This window comes from Anas platyrhynchos, chromosome 2 (assembly GCF_047663525.1).
Source record: "Anas platyrhynchos isolate ZD024472 breed Pekin duck chromosome 2, IASCAAS_PekinDuck_T2T, whole genome shotgun sequence".
In the NCBI taxonomy this organism is placed as follows: domain Eukaryota; kingdom Metazoa; phylum Chordata; class Aves; order Anseriformes; family Anatidae; genus Anas; species Anas platyrhynchos.
The window spans coordinates 117,354,293-117,375,994 of record NC_092588.1 but is presented as its reverse complement, the minus strand read 5'-3'; the positions used below and the strand labels follow the sequence as shown (position 1 = coordinate 117,375,994).

Sequence of the window (21,702 nt, the reverse complement as noted above, 5' to 3'; positions counted from 1 at the left end):
GCTGGTGAGCAGCTGCTGGGCTAACCTGGCTCCTCCAGGAGTGCGGCCGGCTCGCTTCTGGCCCTTCACCAGGTCCCTTGCCCTGGCAGCTCACCTGCATGCATGGGAGCCAGCCAAGCCCAGACACTTTCCTGACCTGGCTGAGCAGCCATCTGGAAGAGGGCAGATGCTGTTATTCAGATGTAGATGGATCCAGGAGTGTTAAATGCTCCCACCAGGCGCACAGATCCTGCTGTGCAAAGTGAACACTACTGTCTCATGTAGCATGCCAAGTGGAGAGCAGTGGCATGCCTTGGGGTGGGAGGGTGCCACAAACATCTTCAGCTTCCCCCCAAAGGGAGAGGAGCATCCTGAGGAGTGTTTGCTCTCTCCTCTCATCTTCCCACGTGGCCCCAGCTGCTGTGTTTGAGCCTGGGGTAGAGCAGGAAATCCAAGCTGCAGCCCTGCCCAGTCCCTGCCTTTCCTGCTGCACCTGTGGATACATTTGCTTAATGGTGGTGGTGGTGGTAGTTGTTAACTGAATGTTTTTTTTGACATTGCCAAATCTTTTTGCACAGGTCACCATCTGCCTGGTGGTGAACAGCAGTCAAAAGGCTCTGCCCAGGCCATTAAGAAATTCTTTGCCTGTCCAGACCTCTCAAGTATATTAAAAGCTCAGATGCCTCCTTGTTTTGATTTTTTTTTTTCTGCTTCGCAGCCTACTTTTTGTTTCTTGTCTCATGGTAATGAATTAACCGTAAGCGGTAGTGACAGCCCAGGGAAATGACAGAGGCCTGGGGTCACCCAGGGAATGGCCTTGGTAGGAAAGATGAGACTCCTGCCTGAGAAGCTCTTGGGAAGATGGCTTTAGGGTATTTACAAACTACCTGCCTGACCCAGAACAGCAGGATTTGGCCCTGTCATGTTGTACTGTAAATGCATTGAGCTTGGTGGAGTCATTGACTGATACTGGGGCAACAAAAACACCGTTTGGCCTAAATGTTATGGGGAAGTGACATTGAGGGGATCTGTTTCTCAGGGATCTGGCAGGCAGGGGAGGGAGCCAAAGTGTCTGTGCTGCTTTGGGCCATCTGAGCTTCCCTGGAGAGTTTTCGATTTCTGTCGAAGACTGTGCTTAATGTCTTTTTTTCATATATTTTTTTTTTCCTGCAGTAATAGTAAAAATCTGTTTTTCTCCCCTAACTATGTGCAGGCTGGCATGGCTTTGACTTACGATCCAACAGCTGCTATACAGAATGGGTAAGAAATGCATGTTTTCTTATGCCTTTTTAAAAATTATTTTGAATGCCATCTTCTGTTTTCTCTTTCTGTGGTGAAACTTATTCAGAAGCAAATTCACTCAGTCGTATTTTGACTGAAGCATGTAATGCTATATTGTCAAGTTCTTCTTTTAGTTTCCCTTTTGTTTTTATACCCTCTTGTTTGTAATATCCATTTGAATGGGAAGTTGTTTTTCCTAATAGTTTCCATCTCTATTTGGCAAATCCCAGCGGTTGTCTTTTTAATCTATCTCTGTCATGAAATGGAAACCAGTAAAGTTACTGGCTTTTGTTAAAAAGATCATTGAAAATTCGAGCATATTTTGGATAATAAAGCTGTTACTTAATCTGGGTCCTCTCTGCTGCCTGGATGGCTTCCATGGCATTGTCTGACTGGAAATGCCAAATGGGGAGAAATCCTTAAATTAGTGTGTAAGCAGATGAGACTTACACAGAATGTTGAATAACACTCTTCGTTTCTCAACTGCCAATGCAAAGAATTGAAACTTTTTTCACATTTAGCAGAGAGGTTGCATCATCATATTATCTATCTGCATGATTACATTTTCAATTATTTCATGAAGCAGAAAAACAGATCCTTGAGATTGGCTATCCTTTCAGATAGATGAACAATAACTTGAAGAGAAGCAGGAAGTTTAGCCCTGAACTCTTTGACAACCACTCCTTGACCAAAGGGATGTTTGATATGATTATCAAATTCCATGCATACTCCCATCTACATTCTCCAGCTAAGGGGAGAATGCATTGATATTGAGGATGGTTTTCTTTGTTCAATGTTTGTTAGGGCACTACTAAGTGAAGCATCAAAAAGCAACAGCAACAACCGCAAAAACAAAACAACACTAACATTCACAGTAGCTTTAAAAAAAAATCAGTATTAATAGTTTGCATATTTTGCATAATTGCCCTCTAAAAGCAGTATCATTGTAGGATGTTCTCATGAGAATGAGAACGTGATGTTCTCATGTTGCGGATGAAACAACCAAGATGGAACAACTCAGAAAAAGAAGTTTTTTGTTTTGTTTTGTTTTTTCTTACCTTTTTTTTTTTTTTTCAGAGCTGTGATTTCAGAATCCTCTGGTTTTGCTTCTCTGTTCTGACCCCCCAAACAAGTCTTTCTTTTCTATCATCATTCTTTTCAGCTGGTAACTCATTATAGGCTATAAATAAAACCATCAGTAGTTCATAATCCACTAGTGTTTCATCCAGACAAATAGCTTTTATTTCAAAGGAATTCCTGTATGTTGTTTACATTAATGTTTCGGAAACTGTAATTTGGATGATCCTTTGATATGAATATAATTTTACTTAAAGAATATTTTTTCTTAAAATATGAAAGTTATTTTAGGTTTGTATATGCTTAGGAGTTCAGCATGCTCAGCGGTTTGGTCACTCACTTGTTCTCAATTGTTTGAATGACCATCACTGATCATTGGAAAAAGAAATAGTACCCAGTGGAAATTCAATCTCATAGTTGTTTTTTCTTTTTTTTAAGTTCTTTTATTTGTAAAGCATGAAACTGCATCATTGGATATCACTGTAAGAGCGACTATTAATTACTGCTTTGAAATATTTCTTCTTTCTACAGTGTCAAAATATTTTCAGTTTCAGCAGGACAAAACCATGTAATTCCAAATGTTCTTCTGGTGAGATTTGATTGCACACGGTGTCATGAGGAGTAGCTCTTACTATGTGTTGATTTGTCCACCAAAAGTAACACAGCTGTTGATCCATCCTTTGGCTACATCTTTAAAATTCTGTCCCCTGAGGATCACCAGGACCTTTTGGTTACAGTTTCTTTTTGGCTCCCCAGGCATTCCCTTAGCAGTCACTACATATCCTGTAGTGATAAACTTTTACTACTTTTCATAAGCTGCTTTACTTGCAAGTACAATAAAAATCTAGCTTGTGGGTTTTATTTTACCTAAGTCTGGGAGCAACTTGATGCGTTGCTTGTAAAATGTGCAAATGTGGGTTGTTGCTTGCAACACAGCAGATGGGATCATAGCAGGTGTGTGGCCATGGTGAAAGAGAGTTAAAAGTTCTTACATGCTATGAAGTGAAACAGGTCAATTTAAACATCAGTGAAGGTGTGAAAGGCAAACACATTGGTCTTCACGAGGACAATCTGGAAGTGAACACAAAGCTGATGCTTTCAGCCCCCTTGTCTTGATAGTGTGCCCATTTTTACCCACCCACATGTAATACTTAGCAGTAAGGTGGACCAAATAGATAAGGTTTGCACAGAGCAATCTGTAACATGGAGACAACTTCCCTATAACAGGGCTAACGGTGCAGTCAGGTTATGCATGTGTTGTCCCTTCGCCCAGCTCAGGACTTGATGGGCTGTGATAAGCACATCTTTCTCAGTCCTTCAGGTGCTCACCAACAAAGAGTTTAGTAGACTGTGGAGATGGGAAACATAAGCATACCTAAGGATAGGAAAAGATTGAGGTGAGTTATGAGTTGCCAATAAAACTAAAAAGCAAAAGAATGACTGCACATGCTAGCATTTATTAGAATCCTGTATAAGGTTGATAGATGTCTTTGCATTCTGATGTAAGTTGCTAAGTCCTTGCAGGGTATAGAGAGAATGGAAGCCTATTGGGGAGATGCATCTGCAGGTGTCACAAGATGATATTTAAAATTTCCAGCTCCTTAAGAGGTTCAGATTATACTGGATTTTGGTTAGGGGCATACCCAAGCCTTAGGGAAGAATTTGGGTTCTTACATGTTTTCCAAATGTAAAAGCAGGTTCTCATAGCTCACAGTGTAGTACTATCACTTTTATTATAGTATAAATGCATATTTGCCTTGAAAATCTATGGCAGAAATAAAACAAAAGAGTGAGATGGAGGCTTTCACTAAAAATAGCAAAGGCTTTTTCCCCACAAAGGAATAGATAATTTTCTTCTGAGTCTATTATGTTGTAAGGCTTGATTCTCCATTTCATTATATTGTTTTTATGCCCATGTAACTCTGTTTAAGGATCCAGTGGAGTTACATCAGCATAAAACTGGTGTAATGGAGTGGAGAGTCTGGCCCATAGTGTACCATAGCATTGCAGTATGCATTACCAAAGACATGGTAACCACACACTTCAGTAGATAAGCTCTTTTCCCCTGCCAATTGCTCCATGCCTTTTTTTTCTTCTATAATCAGCCTTTTCTGAATTGCACTTACAAAGGTATTCAGGTTTTATTTGGGGGAGCTGTGTGCCTGTTGTAATATGCTATTGATTTTTCAATTTGCGGTATTAATATTGTTTTAGTAGTTTAATGCACTCATACAAAGAACAAAGTAGAGCTCTTGTACTTGCACTGTAAAGATGCTCATTTAAAATGTTGCTGAGGCTTGAGTCCTCCTGGCTATTTGACTAAGATTGCGATGTACTGTATCAGTTTAATATCTGATATCTGGGGGACTATACTGTGCATTTGCAGGCCAATGGGCTCAATATTCAGATAGGTCTTTTTCATCTCAAACATCTGACTCTGTGGCTTATTGCAACAGAAAATTGCTGCTCTGATAACGCTCAGTAATACTCTTACATTATGTGAGCCCCAGGATACTATTTATGAATCTAACTTTTTCAGTACTGCCTGCAGGCACGAGGCATGAGCAAATGGTGTTTATTGCAGTGCAAATAGGGTCTTGCTCTTGTACAGATTCTGTGTGGAAGCTTGCACATTCCCCCATAGGATGGGAACCATATGGATTTTTTTTTCTATTTTTTTGGCAGCAAAATAGCGACCAGACGCTCCAGATAATGCAGTCCCCAAATGCAGAGGGAGGGTTGATGTAGGAGGGGAATGTGTGCTTTGTCTGTTAAGCAACAGACTGTTCCTAAAGCATTGCCTATGTGTGCCTGATGATATACTGGGAATGTGGTTCTTCTAACATCTCATAAAAATATTTTCTTTTGAGCCCTTTTTAAACCCCTCCTCATGACCGTCCAGGAACATCTTCTTGCCTCCTAGTAATCAATTTTTCCTGTGTGTACAGAATCCAGGTGTGCGAAAAGGACTATTTTAAATGCAAGTGCAATGACCATTTTGCCTCTTCCCTCCCACCTGCCTTTCTAGGCTTGTGCTTCTAGCAACAGAATTGCAGTCGAGGAGCAGGGATGCTGGATAGCACCTGCAAAAAAGAGCTGCATGGGCCAATATAAGGATGCAAACTGCAGTTGCAGAAAATGCATCTGAGCCTTCTGGAGAACTCTCCTTAGGGCTCACAGGTCAACTACCATAAGGCCTACAGCTCTCAAAGTACAGTCAGTACCAGATCCTGTACATTTCAGTGCAAGGAAACATTGGGCCATAAGTGAACGGCATATCTAAAATGAGTCACAGCTAGTATAATCCATATCTCTTTCTACTCCTTATTCTGATGTGCATGTTCCAATGACTGAGAACCTTACATTCCCTTGGACTTCTTAAAACATCCCTCTTCCACCTCATGTCACTTCTTCCTGAGTCTGAAGGATTGCTAATGCAATCCCAAGCTCTGGAAGGATAAAATCAAATATAGTAAGGTCAGCAGCTGAAGATCTTGTTGGGGTGCTTTACTGTTTACAGCATACAGACCACTCTGCATAGCAGGATAATTAGCCTATTTGTATGTAAAGAGAATACAGGGAGATGCCTCCATGTCCCCGGGGTGAGACCGTGTTGAACCCTCTTTGTGAGCCAGCCTTGCTGGAGCCATGTGTGATTGCATCTCTGTGGCAGGTTGAGCATCCTGTTGTGGGGGATACTCTGCTTGAACCTATCCACACCATACCTCTGTACTTCACGTGTGGCGAAGAGGGCTCCAGAATATACTTCTTCATTTCTTGCTCTGTTGAATTCCTTTAGGGAATATCCAAATCCTTTTCTTACATCCCTTCCGGCATCAGTGATACTGTGACAGGAAGAAAAACCTTTGTCTCCACATATAAAGGATTCATGATTGCAAAATGTTTGACCTATAGCCTGCCACAGTGACTTGGATTATTAAACTTGATTTATTATTATTTAAATTGAAATATATGAACTGGATTTTCTCACATTGTCATTTGCTGTGTCAAATTTCGTTCCTTTCTCTTCTTTGATGCTCTGGTGCATGCATTTTCACAATAAAGCTGAGTGTCCTGATAGTATGTTTTATTTGATGCCTATTTGAGAGCATTCCAAACTGCGACAGATAAATGGTATTGGCAGGGGTGTTGGAAGGGTTGTATTTTTCACATTACCAGAGTGTATATTCTACAAACTTATGTACTATTCAGATAACTGCATCTCTAAGCTGAAAATGAAATGGTTAGCTGTCTGTCAAGTTCTTGGCTTAGCACGCATTTTCTGTAAATTTGGTAGTATTTGCTTGGATTTATTGAAGAATTTATTCCAAAGAGTCAGCATTACTTTTGAATGCAAAGGTTTTTGTCCCCTGCACCCACCTTTTGTTTTTGGTGGTTCATGCAAGGTGTGAGCCGAGCATCAGTGCCAGGCTGATGGATGGAATTAGAACAGACTGAAGAAAAACGTGTTGTTTTTTCTAAAGAGTTTTGCTTTTACACTGTCCTCTGGTTCAAGAGGCTTATACATGTATGTATTCTATTATACATTTAACCTACAGAGTAAATTCTGTCAGTCTTCTGCCGAACATTTTCATTTGCCGCACAAAGCGCTTCTTAGTTCATCCACTTAGCAACAGCATAGCCAAAGTGACTTTTGGTTAACCTTCATCCGGGAAGAACTCCCCTGTAACAGGACTGAGACAACATGCACATCATCCTAATGCCATAGATAAACTTGGCTAGCACTGCAAAAATCCTTCCCCCACCAAATTTGTGTGAACATAATAGAGTGTAGTTGATACAAGCAGAGGGATATAAATGTTTCTAAGTTCTCATAATAGAATATACACAAAACTGGGCAAAGGCACAGTTTTAAAATAGTCTCTGTGTGAGCATTGTAAGGGCAGATAAATGTTCCTAAAATAGCAATATATTTCTATTAAACAAAAAATCACTCAGACGCCACCTGCTGCTTTTGGCATTTTAAAATCTTACTTGGAATAGAGAGAACAAATGATTGCTTCTCCGTCTCCCTCTCCCCTTCTAACTTCAAATGTTTCCACCCAACCTTCAGAGATGGCAGCCTGTTTTCCCAAGCCTATTGGTTGGATGAACTCGGTGATTATTTGAGCCTGCATGCAGAATGAATGCATCCAGTCTGAACTAGAATGATTAGTACTAAATCCGGGATGCCAGGGCGATCAGGAAATAGAGCACTTGTTTAAACACCAGTAATGATTTTTTTGTTGTTGCATGGCTCTCATAGAAAGCTACTGTTGATTGCCTCAGTGCGGGGAGAAGGAACATAAAAAGGCAGAGAGTGTAATCCACTTCACTGTTACAGAGAGCATATGTGCAAAATCTTCTGGTACTTGTAAAGGTTGGTGCATGCTATATCTGCATGGGATTTGTATCAGACCCAGAGGACATTGCACAGAAGTATAGTTTCTCTCTCTCTTGAGGAGTCAAAAAAGCACTTTTTTTTGTTTTGTTTTACAGTTAAAACTGAAAAAAAAAAAAAAAGGAAAATAAAAAAATCTTTATGAGCACACAGATATTAAGTACTTACACAATACACCAGCAGTGATATTTTCCAAGTGATAATTTTATCAATAATCATTTACCCACAGGGAAATAGAATGAATATAACATTTATTATCGTCAAGCAAGAGATAGTGAAACTTTTGTTTATAGCATGCAACAGTGGAAATAAAAACAACTAAATCTGAGATTTTCAGTGCTGCCTGGGGCATTTATACTCATAATTTTTGATAAATTTCACCAGAAGGTAGGTTTTTAGCTCTCTATCTAGATGAATATGAAAATTTCAGCCAGAGTTTCTGTAATCATCCCTTAATAAAATAAATCAGGCATATACATGGAATGTGTTATTCTCAGCACTGAAGCATTAAGATATTAAAAGAAAACAGTACTGCATGTAAAAATGAAATCAGTTATCATTGTCTTCAATATCGTGTAAGAAATTTCCTTTCACTAGATAGCACTCTGGAAAATCAGCTGTCTTTGCATTTCAGATAATTACTTCTTGTGTTGTGAAGTTCTATATTTGTGCTAGTTGAAGTGAAAAAAATATGCTTTGTGTAAATATTCCTCCTCCTTTCCATTTTCAAGATCTACTCTGTGGAGCCATCACATTGTCTTTATTGTGGTTTTGGAAATAGATGGACATAATTACCTGTGCAGACTCTTTTTGTCCTTGCCTGGGAGGCAGGGAATTAGTCAGTCAGAGCCTAGCAGTCAAAAGGTTCAAAAATCTCGCTTTTGTTCTTTGTTTGCAGATTTTATTCCTCACCGTACAGTATTCCAACAAACCGCATGATTCCACAGACATCAATCACACCATTCATTGCTGCTTCCCCTGTCTCTACATATCAGGTACGTCAGATTTGTGCTTGTCTACTATGTTTCCCATTTAATTATGTTTTGGATGTTGGATGAAGGCAGAGTGGATACCACAGAAAACTGTGTAAGTGCTTGCACTCTTGAGTCACACTTTAAACAAAAGGCTTTTTAGTAGTATTCAGGTATCATTTGGTTTAGGGTTTTGAGTGTTTCCTGCATTCTTAAAACTAGCAATGAAAGCCACTGTAATTTTTTCTTATTTCAATCAGCTTCTCTAGTAAACAGCATTTTGCTTCATTTCCAGTTGACAACAGCAGATGCTTGTCATTCTTATTGAAATGTTTTGTCATTTTGGCTTCCCTTCATGAGCCAATTTTTTTTCAAATGCTTTTATTTTATAATTTATGTTGACTACATTGTATTTTGACCTTTTGACCTCAGCTGTATTTGTTCCAGTAACAGCATCCTTTAACAGCACTCATTTTTATCCAATAATCCCTGACAAAGCAAGATATTTTAGGATAACTCTCATATTCTTCTTTAGTCTCCCACACATTTTGTCTTTCAGAATTTCTCTTTTCAACATATCCCTCACAGATCTCTACTGGGAAATTATTGCCATGTTCTGGCTTTCTGAGATGGAAGTCAAAACCGGGTTGTATAGTTTTATTATTAGCCATTCTCTGGAAACATATGTGAAGCTGATCAGTGGCCATACATTTTCCCATTTCAGTTAGAATCATAGAATCAGAGAATATCCCAAGTTGGAAGGGACCCACAAGGATCACTGAGTCCAACTCCTGGCTCTACACAAGACCACCCAAAAATCAGACTATGTGTCTGAGAGGATTGTCCAAATGCTTCTCAAACTCTGGCAGGCTTTGTGCCATGACCACTTCCCTGGGGGGTCTGTTGCAGTGCCCGACCACCCTCTCAGTGAAGAAACTTTTCCTAACACCCAGCCTGACCCTCCCCTGTCCCAGCTCCATGCCATCCCCTCGGGTCCTGTCGCTGTCCCCAGAGAGCAGAGCTCAGCGCCTGCCCCTCCGCTCCCCTCGTGAGGGAGCTGCAGGCCGCCATGAGGCCTCCCCTCAGCCTGCTCTGCTCCGGGCTGAACAAACCAAGGCCATTCCTCACATGCCTTGCCCTCCACACCTTTCACCACCTTTGTTGCCCTCCTTTGGACATTCTCTAGTAGTTGTGTGTCCTTCTTACATTTTAATGCCCAAAACGGCATATAGTACTCAAGGTGCACCAGCACAGATAAGAGCAGGACAATCACTTCCCTTGGCCAGCTATCAATTCCATGCCTGACACACCCCAGGGTATGGTTGGCCTTTTTTGCTTTCCAGGGCACACTGTTGACTTATATTCAACTTGCTGTTGATCAGAAAGCCCATATCCCTTTCTGTGGGGCTGCTCTCCAGCCTCTCATCCCCCAGTCTAAACTTATATTCCATTTTTTTCTGTCCATCAGTACCCTTCCAGTCCTGAGTCCTGTGTGAGAAAAGCTGCACAAATTTGCAAAGCTGTGTGGTGGGCTGCTCTTAATGTTAAGATTGTTTTGTTTTGTTTTGAGGTAGTATTTTATTATCTACAGGTAATGCTGTACACTTAATATGTTTTAAACTTGATCTTCAAAGATAAAGGATTCTTGTCATTTTCTTTGACTTTCGTAACTGGAGAATGGGGACCCTGTGGCTTTCTCCTGCTCCTCCTTGTTCATGCTCAGTCTGAGATGCCATACACCCATCTCTGTGAGCTTGGAGATAGCCAGTGAGATGCCCACTGATGGCTGTAGCACAGGTATATTTTTGTGTACTTCTGTTTGTTGTGTTGCCCAGACTGATGCAAAAGAAAACTAGGATACACAGTTCTTGGGGTTAGTTCTGAGTTATGCTAGCAGATGGGCTGTCCACACTTAGCAAAAGAGGCAGCTACAGCTCAGAGATGGCACCACAAATGCACAAGAACTTTGTAAACATTTAATTGTCAGTAGAACTGATATATCCATGGAATCTGTTACATGTCAGTAGTCAGGCAACACAATAAAGAAAGACTTCAGTGAGGCACAGAGTTCGGATGAGAATGGACCCCATGATGCCAAAGGTAAGAGCTGCTTCTGGGGATAGGACATCTTAAGCCAGCTTTGCAATGGAAGCTTTCCATCAGAGTAAGCTTCAAAAACTCTGAATTAGATCTGCAATTCTTACTGAAAACGGGATAAATCATTCTGGGATCTCTGAAAATGTTATACCTTTGAAAGTTTATATGGGTACTTCAAAAATAAACTTTGAACATTTTATGTCTGCTGCACTGTCAGTTGGATGACATATTCATGATTATATTGATGGATGAAAGCAAACAATACAAATGAAAAAGTAGGACAACATGGAATATTGAAGACTACTTTAAGAGATAAAACTGTGCATCATATTGGTGGTGCAATCTCTCAGACTCCTGACTTTGGTGGAGCATTATCAAATTAAATTTGAAAGCTTTTTCCAAAGTCAATAACTTTATGAAACATAAATGATTTTTGCATGGAGTTACATACCTTAAGTCTTTTACCAAAATGAGCTCTGTAGTTGCAATATAAATAACGTTTTCATGTAAATCATTGGAGTTCTGTTTTAAACTTTTCTGTTCTAATTGAAAGTATTTGATATGCAGGTCCAGAGTACTTCATGGATGCCTCATCCGCCATATGTTATGCAACCAACAGTAAGTGGATATGTGCTAATATCCAGATAAAAGTGCTTACACCGTAGCCTCACTCTGCTTGTCAGCCACATTAAAGTCCTAGGTCATTTAAGAGCAGCCAGCTGCTCCCTTTGACAAGAGCTCTATGCTGTAAAGATTCTGCTTCTTTAAGGAACATGATTTGATTTAGTGAAAAGAGGGGAACGGGTGATATATTATCTAATTACATTGATTATAAGAAAATAACTATCTCTAAAGTATAGTTTCTGAAGTTTTGCTTCAAGGACTGCAAGACAGCTACATTCCTGCATACTTTGAATTGTCAGGATCAACACATGTTAGCCCTCCCTTATATGCTTATCCATCAAAAAAGTCCTTTGTAGTTGTATATACTTTAAAGGATCCTCAATGTCTCAGTAATGCATTTCAAGTACTGGAAAAGGGTGAAGCACAGCTGTCTTACAGAATCTCTGCCAAATCTGAATCTGCTTTATGATTTGACCAGTCAACTCTTTTTTCTGTCTTATTTTTTTTTCTGAGTAAATTTTCATCTTTCATCAATTTATAACTACTACTTAAAGCAGCATTAAACTCTTAGCACCATTTATTAGAAGCAGTGTAGTTGATTTTTTGTTTACCTCAGAGAAGAGTTTTGATGCACTTTCCCTAATGTTAGTGATATACTTGAAGGAAAGAACATACTGAACCCCTCTGCCTACAGATTGTTTTCATTTTGTTTCCTACATTTGATTAGTTTCTCAGGCATGGATCCACTCAACAGTGCCATTAATCAAAATTCAAATGTATATTCCACCTAAGCACTGATACATTGATTTATGTGAGGTTGGTAAAACTAAAATGAAGGTGTATTGTTTATGATTGCTCATTAAGTGTTAGTTAGGATGTTCATTACATTCATTTGTGTTCAAATATTTTGACCTCATAATAGATTAACATCTATTATTTTCTGTTGGGAGTTAGCTATACAAAAGCATAGATATAATTATCCTACATATTTAGTTTAGTAGCTCAGGATTCTCATCCCACTTTGAACTGCTCTTCCACATCTGTCTGAATTTTTTCAGTTTTCTCTAACCATGCAATGACCATAGTGTGTGACTGACCATCTGCAGGAAGCCCAATAACCACCACTGTGGTGCTGCACCTCTCTGCAGACCCTGGTGGAAGTTTCCGTCTCAGTGGAGTAAAGCTACTGCTATGCTCCTTGTAGGGAGACCAAGATGTATCAAACAATCAATTTTGTTTGCTAATATTTGGATTTAACTGCAGACCACAAGATATCTTAGAGGTGTGGATATAATGTGTCATCAGACCTGTGGAAGCCAAAGGATCTCTGATCCTTGCAGAAATATTCCCTTTCTAACAGGAAGAACCTAAGCACTTTACCGATTCCAGTTTTTGTTTAAATGTATGTTTGAATATTGTTTGACCATGTTCAGCAAAGCATTTATGTTCTGTACTAGAAGCAGTGAGTATTTTGGTGTGGTAATTGAATGTATTTACCCCTTCCTAAAGGGCTGTGAAGAGAAAAATGGTTTCTATATTGAGTGGCATCCTCAACGTGCCAAATTAAATTGGTGTTCATTGCCAGTCAGAGAGTTGTATCAGTGAAAGGATATGTGCTTTTATGTGGAAAAGCAGAGGGAGAGTGGATAAGAAGTTTAACTCTTCAGTTTTAGTGTCATTGACGTTATGGGTTACCTCCATGTATTGTCTGTAGGTATTCCAGTCTTTTCACGGAAATTTTTTTCCATTCAGTTTCCCAAGATTACGTTCTTAAATAAATGGACACGAGGGCTTTAGTACTGGAAAAGTATAAAAGCAGAAAGGCAGAACTACTATTCCTGAGATTTCATTCAGATCTGAATTCTTTATTAGAAATGTCTGAAAAAATGTCAGAGAATTACTACACAACAGACTATCTTTTGAAAGGAAATGAAGAAAGTATCTATTCCAAGTTTACTTTAGTTTCATGCCTAACTATAGACTCTACTCTAGACAGCTCCATAGCTTAAAAAAGTATGAAGAAAATATTATGACAAAGTTGTCAGAATGTAAGACCCAATGAATTGATGAAACTGGGAAATTTCTAATTTGGTTAGCTTTTTGTTTCTTCTCGTAACTTAGTTTGCCATATTATTATCTAAATTGCTAGCACTTTACTTCACAGTATTTTATGTGATGATTGATTGCAGTGCATGATGTCCCATTGGAAACCAGTGTAGATAAAAATTACATTCCCCTTGCCCTAGGAACCAGAACATTTTGTTAAGCCTGTATTATTCTTTCTGAATAAAGATGAACTCTTACAGCAAGCACAGTATGAATTGCACAAATGCCGACAGTTAGTTTTTCGTTTTGATTATAAATATCCACTAAATTATGTTACTGGATGATTAGTTTTTCATTTCAGAAGGAAGCTCCTACTTGATACTTATGTATAATTTAACACCACATAGTTTCCCTTGTGACAGAAAAAGAGTCGGGCCCATGCTGCAGAGGAGACAAAGGAGGTTTTTCATTCAGAGAGCCATGCACAGACAGGACAGCTTGCTCCTGGGCTGGCAAGCTTGCCAACAGGAGGGAAAGAGCTGTGCTGCACAGCATCACAACCCTGCCTCTGCCTGCCTCTTCCCTGGCTGCCTGTCCCTGCTCGTTTGTCACCTCTGTGTTCATTGTCATTTAAACACCTTGCTCCTCCTTCACGGATATCCCCCCACAGTTAGGTGGCCTGCCAGAAATGTTGCTCATTTATTTCCCTTCGTATATCAATTTCAGTCACATCTTCCTGATGTGTGCATTCTGTATTCATTTACTTGGTGAATCCAAAAAACAACACTATGGTAAAAGATTATATTTCTGATTTCTTCTGTAGCTTTTCAGCTATGACCAGATAAACCTCTGGCCCTAATAGATAGCAATAACATATATATTACCTGGAAAGTATGTGCAGATATTGCTTTCCCTTCCCCAGCCTCATTTGTCTTACTTTTGTGATCTTCTTAAAAACAGACAATAACCAAAATGACATTAAATGAGAAAACAATGTTCAGAAATATGGGAAAAATTTTCCCAGGTCAGATGGGGCAGTCAAGGACTCTGAAAATACAGGATAATTTACTCATGATTTTCCCTGTAACTTTTAAACTTGATATACTAGCTTAATGTGAAAGAGCAGCTGCAATTTAAAAAGATTTTTTTTCCATGAATTTTGCTAGCTTTTTACTAAGAGCCATGCAAAGTTAGTAACAAATACATTGAGGTTGCATTGCTGTTTCAGAATAAGTAGTAGTATGCTGGAATAGAAGGGTCACACCTCCCACATCTTAGTGCTTGCACAACCTTCAGGGTTTTAGAAATGAGAATTCCAGAATCACGTGAACATGATGAAAAATTTACCTTTAGGCTCCTGTGTGACTCAGTTTTGAAAATGCATCTTTTGTCAATGGAGCCTTAACCTCTTTATAACCATGTTGACTTCACTCTGTCCAAATAAGAATGACTCACTTTTGCCAGTTTTGTTGCTTTTCCACGTGCCACAGTCCCTCTTGCTAGCTTTAATAGAAGACGAGCTGCAGAAGAAATATGGCTATGTGGAGTTGGACTCATACTGGCATAACATTTAATCCACTGATAACAGTCTGGGCTCCGTTTAGTTAACTATGGCTTTCAAAGTACAGTGTGAACTCATCCCTACTTGAAAGAAGTCTTGTATTTCATTACTGCCTTAGGATAAGGGTAGATGGATAGCGATGACAGAATCAAAACATAAATGGGATAAGAGTTATTCTGGGGATTTATAATATTTGCCATATTAGTGTGTTCTTCCTACAGTCCCCGAAGGCCATCTTATGGTTCAGCGAAAACTTTGAAAAACATGTTGTTTAAACTCAATTCATGTACAGATAATCTTCATTTTTATTAACAGTGACATTTGTGTAAAACTTTTTTGATTCAAATCTTTATTTCAAATCATGCGTACTCTTGCTCTCCAGAGGCAAGTATTTTTTTTTAGTGAACCAACAGAAATGCTCTTCCCTAACACTGCATACTGGATTTACACTTATCCTCTTTTATTTTCCAGTAAAACTATGCCCCCACATGTTCTTGTCAGTCTTGAACAGTTTCTGCGTAATAGCTGGAGAAAGAATATGCCATGAAAGGTGCAAGCAGGGCAGCATATGGAAAAACCTACTATTGATAAAAGTGCATTTGGGAGAACTTCTCTTCTGGACATTTCTCAAGGCCTTACGGCCCTTTTCGAAAGGTCAATGGCTTAACAAACGTCCTTATTTTTTTTTTTCCTGTCTTCCTTCCTCTAGCCCATGGCTGAATGTAGTCTGTCTGTCTTTAAAAGCACCAACAAAAACGTTCCTTATTTCATAAGCAGCGTAAAACCCCTGCTTTAGTGAGAAGCTAGGCTGAGTAACGACTCCAGAATCTTGCCTTTTGATTGTTGTGCATGAATGTAGCATAAAAAGTACAAACTGTCCAACTGAAATATATCAGTTTTCATTTTCTCACTAGCGACTCTGTTGTTTTGGATAGTACCCAAAATACCAGAGCAGTTTCAGTGTTTTGATTCCTACGCTCTTGAACAAAGAAGTTCCTTGTGCTCCCTTTGGTGTCCCTCTCCCAAGGCTGCTTTCTTTACCTCGCGTTTGTTGCTCTACCTTTTCAGCAAACCGAGCCAGGAGTCCATCTTGCATTTCGGTGTACGAGCGTAAGGGAACAAAGTATGTCCTCTGCAGACAGCTGAGTCCTGCATCCAAGATGAAATGTGAGAGTTCAGATAGATGGTATGAAAAGTAAACAGGAAATAATCCTTGGAAATTGGAATCTCCAGCTATTCTTTTAACTTTTAGCTGTGTATTTTTAAGAGATCCTTTGAACGTGAACTTAGTTGAACTTTTAAGGCTAAAGAGTTTAGAGGTTGAAATAACTAACCAAATACCACTGCCAAAGTTCTGCTGAACAATTTTAATTCCAGTGTTTCCCGAGGCAGAAAATCAAGGACTGCCAATTCTATAACTCTGATAATCAAGACAGTAATTGGCAATGTTCCTTTGGGACAGGCAGGCTCGCATGAGGTCATTTCTGCCTGCCTCTCGCCCAGCTCTCGCCCAGCACTGGCCTTATATAGAAGTTGTCTCTGCTACTAAATGGGTAATTTCAAACTCAGCTGAGCACTCACTTACCGACCCTCTTCAGCTCCAGGTGCTGTGGTGTTAAGGAAGGTACTCGGGCATCTACCTGGAGAGGACAAAAAAGCAGTGCCTGTAACCCAAGCTCACAGCTCTGTAAAAGGAACTGGGTGCAAACAATTCACCCAAGTCACACACTGTGGTCAAGTGTAGGGGCTCGTATGTCTGGTTATTCAGCTCTTCTGGAATCCCATTGAAGTATTGCTGCAGTCATTTGTTCTGCTGTTGTAGAAATTAAAATGAATTAATATGAATGGCAGAAAAAGCCTTATCCAAGTTAGATTTCCAACCCTTTTTGACACTCTGCTAGAGCCCCCTAGTGAAATTGGGTTGTTTTATGATGGCAGAAAAACACACCACATATGGATTCACTTAGAAAACATGCACAGGAGAACCACAAGTGTTTCCAGTAGACAAGCCCTTGCATTTTAGGAACTCATACATTGCTGTTTTACCTTAAAAAGTCGTAAGAGTTCTAGTAAAAATTTATCTTCCTTCAAGTATTCTATGGATAATATGAACACTAAATGGATAAACCATCAGTCTAAATTTTTTTAAAAGACATTACTGGAAAAAAACATGTATATCTATATTTAATATGAATCTATAAATGTAAATGGAAAAGATATTTGGAAAAGAAGGCTGACACTAAATCTGAAAGGTACTCCAGAGAGTTTGAAGTTGGGAATTTCTGGTTGAGATATGTAGTGGTTACGGAATATTGATTTCTTTTTAACAGAAAAGATGCAACCTTAACTGTCAACCCTCATTGTCAAGAAAAATCTCAACATGACAACTGTTTAAAAGCAGTAAGGTTTATCAAAGGGGGCTATTTTTTAAAAGATAGATATTAATCAATAGACATTAGAGTACCTTCTGTGGAAGAATGTAGTGCATTTTTTAAAAAAATCGATTTCTAATTTTGTACAAAACCTGCCATCTATTTTAACTTTTCCAACTTCATGCGCATTTGCTAAGACTGGAAATCACTAATAATATGTTTATTTCATATAACACATATACTGTGTATGTCTCTGGTTGCATGTACATTTGCATTTACACAAGGTTTTGAGTTTACACTAAGTCAAAAACTTGAACATAGACTGAAAGGTTCATATATAGTGTTTGGCATTTTGAGCAAAAAATCCTCATTTGGTGAGCACTCACCATGTTAGTTATTGTCCAGGTAGTAAATTAATAAGTAGGCAGCATTTGTAAATCAGTAAAGAGTGATGGACTACGTAAGCACATGGTATTAATTATAGTCCAAGAGTTAGATTAATGAGTGTGCAGAAAGCAATGGGCTCAGCAGAGTGGTAAGTTAGGTAAGCATGTGATATAAATTTGTCAGATGATTTCTCAGTTTAGCTCACCATCAAATATTTTGCCATGTGTATTGCATTATGGTTATTCATACATGTGTGCTGTGAACTAGAGAGGCATGTGATACATGTATACTACAGTCTTCTCAAATTTATCCTCCATCATGGACCATCTCTTATTTTTTTTCCAGTAATGTCCATTGTCTGGAAGTTGATGCTAATATTTCAGCTTCTGCAGTGACAGCTTTGCTACTCCTGTTTAAGCAAATGTAGGTCTGTCTGATATTCATGTCATAAGCAGGACACAAGCCCACTTGCAACACAGATGGCTGTGTACTGCAATTGCCGAATATGCATGTTCTGTGAGGGTAGAAAGGAAAGGCAGCATTTTCATCTGCCACAGGCAGTGAAAAGCTTTGAAAGAGCTCTGTGCTCTGGCAGCGCAGAGGTTTCACACTACTTGGTGACAAGGCTGGGAGTAATCTACTGTTGGTGCCTGCTGCACGCGGTGGTGGGTCTCGTTCCCATGATGGAGACACGGTTCTTGTTTCCATAGTGTGGATAATATAGGATAGAGGATATTGCTGCAGAACAGTTCTCCAGCAGAAAGAGACCTGGATCCCTTTGGGCTTCCCAAATCCCATCCCTGCACTGCAGAAAATCTGCATTGCCATTACAGATGAGGCACTGGGCAGCTTTGGAGAAGAGGGCATCCCTTCTCCAAAGAACTGTAAGGACAGACACAACCTCTCACTATTGTATATGTGAATTCCTGCTAGATCAAGTCAATTTGTAGGCTTACAACAAAATGTCTTTTTAGACATAGCTGGAGAGGAAGGTGTAATGTAAGAATCAAGGTGTAAAGTGCAAATTATTGCAATTATTTTAAGTATGTTATTCATACAGGTTTTTATCCCAGAGGATTCCACTATCATTAGAAGCAAAATCCAAATAGAAATCATGAATATTTATTCATTTATATGTGTGTATTATTTATAGCAATATATTATATTATAAAATTAAATATAAATTTAATTTTATATTTCATATGTTTATATATTATATAAATTATTATATATTTATACATTTATTATATTTTATTCTATATTTTATATATATTTATAATAAATATAAAATATAAAAATATTATTTATAGCAATTTAATATGTGTATATTATTTATAGCAATAATCATTCTTTCCAGAGCTCCTTTTTGACTTGAGCCAGCTTTTCTTTGCACTGGTTTCAGAGGATATACATAGTTAGAGCACTTAGTAATAAATACTTTTTTTTCTGCCACTGATCAGGTGCATGACCTTGGAGAAAACATCTTTTTTTCTCAGCCTCAGTTTCTCATTTCTCTTTTTTTTTTTTTTTTTTAATCCCATCTGTTTAGATTATAAAGCTGTCATGCCACTAAATAGTTTTTACTGAATGCTTCTGAAATGCCTGGTGGAACAAGAGCATCTAAACACAGCCTCACAATTATATTATTAACATTTAGGGTTGTCGTGTTAAATAGTAAAATAAAGCTGTCCTAGCTACAAAAAGAAACGTCAGGTCTAATTTTCCCTGGTACAAATCAAGAGTTAACTTCGCATAAGAAAATTGAGTTACATAGGTGTGAAACAGTGAGACTGAGAAGAGAATCGTGCCTGCAGCAAAAAGTTGATGAAGGAGACTCTGGCACACTCCTAATTCTTACAACAAAGTGAGACCATAAATTACCGTTATGTTATGCAAGAGTATTCAAGGACCAATTTACATAAGTAAGGGAAATTAGCTAATGTATATATTACTTTCGATTACATCATGATTTTCTAGCACAGGAGTTGTGTAAAAAATTATAATATTGTCCTTTAAGGAATTAGTGACCAGTTTATGAGTCAGGATTTCTGCTCTATCCAGGAAGCATGCTATATAATCCCTTCCCAAACCTGATTAATTAGTTTGATTTTTTGCCTCCTGCTAATCCTATCAGGAGGCTTGTTTCAGAACACCTTTGCTCTGAGGCTTAGAACTGCATTTTTAATTTCCAACCTGAAGGTACTTTTGTTCATTTTACATCCATCTGTTCTCGATCAAACATTCTCCCTTACCTTCAGTAAATCTTCTCTCTTCTGAATGTTCACCACATGAATTTATAGACAAAAATCTTACCTGCATCTTCATTTGCTGAGCTAATTATGCCAACATTGCTGTGCATTTGCAGTAACTTAGCAATTTTGTACTTCTGGCTGTCACATTGACCCTACTTTGGATCTGTTCCACTTTGAATTAATTTTTCTGGGCCAGTGCTTATAGTATTCCAACTCTTTGTACAACAGCATTCATACTTTCTTCTCTTTGCTGGGAGTACTTTGCTAAATTATAAAATAACAACTTTTTCCCTTGTGCACATGACTCTGGTAATGCAGACATCCTGTAATTCAGTGCTATACCCAGGTTTTCTTCTTCCTGTAGTTTTCCAGCAAATGCTCCTGTATTATAAAGGAAAGCATTTATTAGCCTAATTATCTTCATGAAATTGCACCTTACTCGGTTTAATCCAGTTCTTCCTGTATGATAGTTCAATCTGCCACTGTGCTGACAGTGCATTGCAACCTCGTCATTTCTCAAAGTTTTCTTATTCAAGGGCATTATATATTGGATGAGAAAAAAATATATATTATGGAGATTTTAGTGACCCTACCTTAATTCTTTATCATCCCCAAAGTTTAGTAATTGCTGGTGTAGCACTAACAGAAATATTTTATTGACCTTCAGAGAGCTTAGATCTGCTACGTGTCCTTTGTCTAGAAAATAGGTCATTTTATTTTAAAAAATGAGGTTAGCTAGCTCTATCTTTGGTTTATCTATGTTCCATCTTCATTAATACCCTTTAGTCCTGGCCTCTGGACCGGTGATTACATGTGCCATTCTGCCATTACTCTCCAGTAGAGAAAATCCAGTCCTGGTTCCTTGTTTCTCTCGCACCCACACCACGAGTTCATTGACTTCTTTGGGTTTTTCATCTCCTTTGACTGCATTCAACCCTCTGCCCAAACTTTCATTCCCAGAAAGCTGCCTTTGCCACTGCTGTCTGATGACTCATGCAGGAAATGGAGGCAAAGTCCTTGTCCTGTTGGAGCTGCTTCTGAATTACCTTTAATCTGTACTGCATCCTCACTGAATAGGAGCCTGTCTCTGAGCTCTGTCCTTGTTTTTCATGAATCTGTTTGAGAAGTCTTTTGTTAGGTGTTTGAATATCATTTGCCAGCTCTCTGGAGATTTTTAGTGACTCTTACTTCTGGTCTGTGAGATGTAGCATTTTTTGTCCTATTTTTTTTCTTTTTTTTTTTTTCTTTTCCCATATTCATTCCTGATATACTTACTGAGGTGTCTGAGTAAGTGGTTGACTAATTAACACCTCCTCGACTGTAACTGGTGAAGCATCTTAATAACATAATTATTTTTAAATTAAATTTTGCAGAGAAAGTTAAAACTTTTTTATTATTATTATTATTATTTTTTTATGTATCAGTGTATAAATGTACACTAAGATTTGACATCCTGGAAGTTAGAAACTTCCAAGCTATCGTAAGTAATAGCTCATTATTGAATACACTCTAACAGTATTTGCCATTCATTTTTTATTCTATTAGACGTAATGCTTTCTTTTCAGATCAAATGTCTTTATAAAGAATGTAATATTGACCTAAGCTTTTCAGTACAGAGACAAATCTAGATCCAGTCATGTGTATCTTTCCTAAA

The 21,702-nt window shown here is 38.5% G+C and overlaps 1 protein-coding gene and 1 long non-coding RNA gene across 18 annotated transcripts in view; one reads left to right on the top strand and one right to left on the bottom strand.

Moving 5' to 3' along the window:
• Positions 1 to 21,702, top strand: part of RBMS3 (RNA binding motif single stranded interacting protein 3) — a 695,185-nt gene that overhangs the window by 611,095 nt on the left and 62,388 nt on the right. For all 17 annotated transcript variants that reach the window (XM_038175453.2, XM_038175454.2, XM_038175452.2 and 14 more), the window contains 3 exons: positions 1,193 to 1,239; positions 8,637 to 8,733; positions 11,374 to 11,424. In XM_038175453.2, coding sequence (XP_038031381.1) covers positions 1,193 to 1,239; positions 8,637 to 8,733; positions 11,374 to 11,424 — 195 coding nt within the window. The remainder of the gene's footprint in view (positions 1 to 1,192; positions 1,240 to 8,636; positions 8,734 to 11,373; positions 11,425 to 21,702) is intronic.
• On the bottom strand, positions 124 to 17,294 carry LOC140001579 (uncharacterized). Its single transcript, XR_011806926.1, has 4 exons — positions 16,623 to 17,294; positions 16,079 to 16,186; positions 6,063 to 6,182; positions 124 to 3,712 (listed from the first exon to the last, which is right to left on the bottom strand). It is a non-coding gene; the product is annotated as an uncharacterized lncRNA (long non-coding RNA).